The sequence below is a fragment of the Nicotiana attenuata genome, chromosome 1, assembly GCF_001879085.1.
Source record: "Nicotiana attenuata strain UT chromosome 1, NIATTr2, whole genome shotgun sequence".
Lineage (NCBI taxonomy): Eukaryota > Viridiplantae > Streptophyta > Magnoliopsida > Solanales > Solanaceae > Nicotiana > Nicotiana attenuata.
The window spans coordinates 34,883,438-34,889,379 of NC_031989.1; the positions used below are offsets into that span (position 1 = coordinate 34,883,438).

General features: G+C 35.9%; 1 protein-coding gene and 2 long non-coding RNA genes across 3 annotated transcripts; 2 read left to right on the top strand and 1 right to left on the bottom strand.

Annotated features, from left to right (window-relative positions):
• LOC109224459 lies at positions 228 to 2,504 on the top strand. The gene is made up of 2 exons (XR_002067693.1): positions 228 to 310; positions 1,912 to 2,504. It is a non-coding gene; the product is annotated as an uncharacterized LOC109224459 (long non-coding RNA).
• Positions 2,581 to 4,168, bottom strand: LOC109224453 (protein DMR6-LIKE OXYGENASE 1-like). The gene is made up of 3 exons (XM_019389034.1): positions 3,904 to 4,168; positions 3,287 to 3,534; positions 2,581 to 3,175 (listed from the first exon to the last, which is right to left on the bottom strand). The coding sequence occupies exons 1-3, from the start codon at positions 4,150 to 4,152 to the stop codon at positions 2,605 to 2,607; spliced, it is 1,068 nt and encodes a 355-aa protein (XP_019244579.1). The 5' UTR covers positions 4,153 to 4,168; the 3' UTR covers positions 2,581 to 2,604.
• Positions 2,991 to 4,364, top strand: LOC109224465. The gene is made up of 2 exons (XR_002067694.1): positions 2,991 to 3,077; positions 3,872 to 4,364. It is a non-coding gene; the product is annotated as an uncharacterized LOC109224465 (long non-coding RNA).

Consider the following 5,942-nt stretch of genomic DNA (forward strand, 5'->3'; position numbering starts at 1 on the left):
ATATATATATATATATATTATTATATATATATAATACAAATTTTATATATTTTTTCGGCTATCGAATGTAAATAGCTTCTGGCGGGAGCTAAAAGTGAAAAAAGCCCGAAAAAAAAAAGCTAATATAAAATTGTGGGCCGCAAGATAGAGACACGTGTCAAACTATTCCACCAATGTGAAAACTTTTACTTTAGACCCGCGTCGCATGGAATCAATCCACCTGTTCTCCCATTTTTACGAAGACCCCTTCGGTTGAGAATCAGAAAAAAAAGATAGTAGAAAGAAGGCGCCAATGGAGAAGATCAGAGATGTAAGTAACTCGCTAATTTATTGAATCAATTTTTCACTTTGCTTCGTAAGTGTTTTTTCCCGCGCTTTTCCCCCTTAGAATCAGTTGAAATTTTCTCTATTTTTTTCCTCTAATTAAATCTATACTAATGATACTTAGATTCATGTATATATGGAATTTTAATTATTGCTATTCATGTAGAATGAGATTACATGGAAATCAAACAAAAATTCACTGTTTATAATTGAAATGGATCAATTAAACTGCAAATTAAAGCTCATAGTGGTTTAATTACTAAGTTAACAATATGATCGGTGAGCATACACTTGGAAAATTAGGTTTAACAATGTCAAATTGCATCATAAGCTAAGTTCTGAACTATGGGATCACTAGCTAAGAAATTAGAAATTAAATCAATGAAGAAGAAGACTACTTAATTTACCCACTTATGATTAATGCGCTTCTGAATAAGTTGGTGGTTTTAGCTTTCTAGAGTTATCCCGTTATTCTCTTTGCAAAATCATTAACACGATAGTTGAGATTATACTTTGATGTTCACAAAATTATCCAGGGGGGCATCCGTTTGTCCCAAAATGGAGGAAAATCAGATTTTTCTCTGTACCTTTCTGAATAGATAAACAGAAAACGTGCCATTTTCTAAACAAATGTGATATATATATATATATATATATATAGATAGATAGATAGAGAGAGAGAGAGATGAACTTTTCATCTCGATGTATGGGCTCACTATCCTGGATATATGGTTCTTTTATCTGTTCGATTGAAGAAAATATTGCTGTCAAGTAATATTAGCACTTTTACTTAGTTTCTAAGGAGATAACCTTTCACTCTATGAAGTACATGAAGTATCAGCTTGAATTAGGACTAATGCTGACTACATCCTTTGAAAGGGAGCCTTGGAGCAATGGTAAAATTGTCTTCGTGTGACCTATAGGTCACAGGTTCGATTCGTGGTTCCACTAGTGCTTGCATTAGATTAGGCTATCTACATCACACCCTTGGGAGTACGGCCCTCCCCGAACCCCGCGTGAACGCGGGATGCCTTGTGCACCGGGTTGCCCTTTTTTTTTTTTTTTTTTTTAATGACTAAATAGTTTATGCCATTTGGTGGTATAAGGAATTATTTGTAAGTAAAACCAAAAGAATTAAGATAAAGAAATTGCAGGCATTTAGAGTAGCATTAACGATGGATTCTGATATTTTCCTTTTATGATGTGAAAATATAGTGACTAATCGACTTGATTTGCAAAGGTGATGACTGCATCATTTATTCCATTAAGTGCAGTAAGGAACTAGTTATTATATGTAAAAAGAAGCGATTTGGTTTAAGAAACTGTAGGTGTCTTTGTCATAATGTCTAATTAGTTGAAAGTAGTTTTGAAATGATAATTAGATTGTGATAGACAGCTCGGACCTCTGAAATTTAGCAAGATCACCCTGATAAACAGTTTTATATGGTTAAAGACTCATCAATTGACATGCCAGACTTATGGAACTTGAACTTGAATCGCACTTCCTTCTTAGTTTACAAGGGAATAAAAAGAAATTAAGAAAGAGATACTTTTACTAAAGTTGCTGTTATGCTGGCTAATTTGTAGGTTACGTTTGCAGAACAGCTATTGTTGGAAGGTGATGGTATCTGTATATGGTTCTGATGGTGAATCACTCTAATATTCTTTGCAGGTGTAGTTAGTGTAAGATCTTAACTAATTCTCCTTGTAAATTTACCGTCAAGATCTACCTTGTTCGGGAGTATGTGCTCTCAACAAGCACGTGTACCAGAGATCAAAGTGGCTTGATTGCTGAAATGTTTTTGGTCTACATTAGGCTCAAACTGGATTACCTATACAACTTTAATGTCTTAAATGTGGTGAATGTATAATTCTGCAATTTGAAAAATATTTTTTTTGTTTCCAGTTTGTAACATCTATCTGCTGAAGTCTGTGGTGTTAGCCAACCGAGGTAAAGCATTTGCGCAATGAAGATCCTGATGGTGCATTTGTACTTTGTTAACAAATTATGGGTTCTCAAATCATACATGGTCACTATGAGAATCCTACTTAAAAATAAATAGACTGGTAAACTTCGTCCCATAATTTATTTGTCACAGTGAGGTCTCTTACGTGAAGAATGAAGAGCCTCTTACCATTAATATTAGACTGACTCATAGGAAAAATAGCTACTTATTATTTGCTTGTGCATTTAAACAAGTACAAACACAGAGGTTGTGCAGCATGGAGTTTGAGTGTGAAGAAGAGATTTCACATATGCTCTCTCAGGGACCATAATCATCATGAGTTTATTTTTAGTTTGTCTATGTACTTTCCTTCGATGATATTTTCTTGAGAAATGAAGTCAAGGAAATCACTAAAGCTTCCTTCTTTGTAAGACAAGATATGTTGTTCGTTGACAAGGTCTGGTGCAGGTCTAACTGTTTTACCTAAAGCTAGACTATGGAGGCTGGCAATTGAAATGCGCTTTTTTTCTGAGTTAACTGCTGCTCGGTGGAGAACGCTTTTGTATCTGCCATTGCTCAATACTTCCATGTGATCTCCCAGCTGAACAACGAGAGCTCCTTCGATGACTGGAACTGCATGCCACTTTTCATCTCGGTCCATGATTTGCAAGCCCTGATAATTTTGTAGAATGATGGATAGCATACCATAATCTGTGTGTGGTGGCAATCCTAGTGTAAGATCTGGCTCAGGACATGCTGGATAGCAATTAACGGCCATGACCTGAGAGCCTTCTGCAATGTCTTCATGTAAGTAACTAGGGTTTAGTCCTAAGCTCTCAAATACCACTTCCATGAGTTCTTCTTGCAACTTTTGTGCTGCCTTCGTGTAATTCCCCATTTTCTCCCTGCATGATAAACTGCTTTAGGCACTTGAAAAAATTATATCGTTCTTGAACAGTAAGAATATGCATCTATAAGATAGCAAAAGCATATTGAAAGGAAAATGAGAGACTTACTTGTAACATGTGGGGTTTGATGGCCACAAATCAATCCAAGTTGAGATTGGATTAGCGTAGTGCTTGAGGAAGTCTCTCCAAAAGTGAACTTTGTCTTTGACATGATTTAGACTAGTACCATATCTTATGGGTTCATGAACATTTGAAGACAAGAGATGCTTTTTCTCTTCAGTTGGTAAATCGAAGAATTCGCTCGCAGCATCTATGGCATCTTTCATGACTGACAGTGGGATTCCATGGTTAACTACCTGCAAAGTCATTTATCACATGCATGTTGTTATTTTACGCTCAGGTTGAAAGTTTTTTCTTCCTGTTAGACAACCTAAGTAGCTGAATTCTTGGACATTTGTTTTAACAAATTTGAAAATAAAGGGAAGAGAGAAGACAGAGGAGATGAAGCCTAGAACCCTACCATGTGTGTGACATGAAGTTCTTTCTGCTTTTGATTTCCAAATGCTTTTTCTATATGCGGATGATCTGACATCATTTTACTTGGTGTGTGCATATTATTCAATGGATCCTATCTTGAGGAACTTTATGTATACTGAAGTAAATAAATAGTCTTATTCTAGTGCGTGATTGCAGGTGACATGGACGTAACACGACAAGTACGGTACCTGGAAGAAACCTAGTTCCTTGCAAGCCAGGTGTACTTCCTGGATTATCTGAGGCCGAAGAAGAGGGTGTCGCAGAAAGGATAGATCCACAACGGGCAAGCATGTGTCACACAGGGTTCGCTCGGGGCGTAAGGATGGGGGAAGAATGTAACGGTTGGGAACATAGGTTAGCCCCTCTTCATTTAGTGTCATGGCACTAGTAAATGAACCATTTGGTGAAGCTGAGCTATCTCTCATTTTTCCAACCATATGGTGCTCTTTTTCCCTTTATGTTTATGGCTTATCTCCCTATTTATAAGCAACAAATGTGGAGATAAGATTGGAGTTTTTGATTATTTATGCAGTTATATATGTAATGAATATACGTATAATGTGATGGTACCATGAGTATAACCAATGGAGAAATAGAGAGTACTCATACTTGAAGAGCCACAAAATGAAACATTATAAGCTTGTAGTAACTCCAATGTGAAAGGTAATTGTCGGTTCCAATAGTTGAATCCGATAGACTAACATTGTTCAGATTCAAGTGGGAGTGAGCCCACGCGCCATGAGGGAGAATGGTGAGCTAATTTTACACATGCAGTACGTAGGCACTCTGGGATTTTCGGACATTATATTTCCTGTTTTCCTCTTAATTTCCTATCAAGTGCATTTTTCCTACCCATGGTGGTGACGAGAACAGAGTAATTTACTGAGGCGGCAATCCCTATATTTCTTTTTTTTTTTTCTTGAATCGAAATATCAAATGAAATAAGAAATTGACATGTGTCTGGTTTGGTTTTTGTTTTTTATTTTGGACTTGATTTTAGTTTGAATAAGAAAAATTTCAGTGAGCTGGATTTTAAATATATATTTTCTCATAGACAATTCACAAAAATTATGTGATTTTTTCGTTAAAAATTTACTCCGTATATATTCATGATCCTTACTTGTAATGTAATCTTTAATATGATTATTCTGATGAATGATCCATTTTGCTTATTTAAATACTTAATCTAAATGAATGACACTTTTTTAGAGTTATTTAAATACTTCAATCTACTTTTTCTTTCATTTTCACAATTCAACATTTATTAAGCTCATATATATTTTTGACTTTGATATATTGTATGCTGATGGTTCTTAAAATTGACTTAGCATATTATTATTTAGGTTTCGTATTGAGTTTTATGTCCTATATTGAGAATTTTTAGGCGTCATTAGCAGGTATTGCAGAGAAAAATTCTCACATAATAATAATTTAATAAATAATAAGTTTGTCCATTTGCTTAGTTCTTGCCAAGAATATTATTGACTAATAGAGTTGTTTATCCATAATTTCTACTATATTAATCGAAGTTCCTCTTCGTCGTCGTGTATGATTGCTGAAATAAGAAAGTAACTTGAGGGTAGTTTATTATTTCGTTCAGCTAATTTGACACTTAATTCTGATATGGACGCAACGTGGCCTTCATGTACTATTGAACAATTTCATTGGCTGATAAAGCTTTTTAGTAAAAGCTTTAACTCCTTGACTATTTTACCCTTTACTATTTCAGAAGCCACAACCTAAGGATATCTTGTGTTTTGTAACGTGGGACTGTAACGACCTGACCGGTCGTTTTAAGAATTAACGCCCCGATCCCCTATTAACTGCTTTTCCCATGCTTATTTCTGCTATTGTGAGTTGCCGGGAGGATCCGTTTGGTGTTTCGGAGTGTTTTGGGACACTTAGTCCCTAAATGAGAGTTTAAGCTTTAGAATTTGGACCATAGTCGGAGCAGTGTGAAGATGGCCTCGGAATGGAATTCCGTTGGTTCCGTTAGCTCCGTTGGGTGATTTCGGGATTAGGGGCGTGTTCGGATTGTGTTTTGGAGGTCCGTAGCTTAATTAGGCTTGAAATGCCAAAAGTTGAATTTTTGAAGTTTCCGGTTCGATAGTGAGATTTTGATATTGGGGTCGGAATGGAATTCCGAAAGTTGGAGCAGGTCCGTTGTGTCATTTTGGACGTGCGTGCAAAATTTCAGGTAATTTGGACTAGGTTTGATAGGCTTTTT

Excerpts from the sequence above, each read along its gene's own strand:
- LOC109224453 (XM_019389034.1), bottom strand. The coding sequence starts at position 4,152 with ATGGTTGGAAAAATGAGAGATAGCTCAGCTTCACCAAATGGTTCATTT. Across the intron at positions 3,535-3,903 it reads AGGAACTAGGTTTCTTCCAG|GTAGTTAACCATGGAATCCC; the intron begins GTACCGTACTTG and ends ATGACTTTGCAG. Across the intron at positions 3,176-3,286 it reads TCAAACCCCACATGTTACAA|GGAGAAAATGGGGAATTACA; the intron begins GTAAGTCTCTCA and ends TTTATCATGCAG.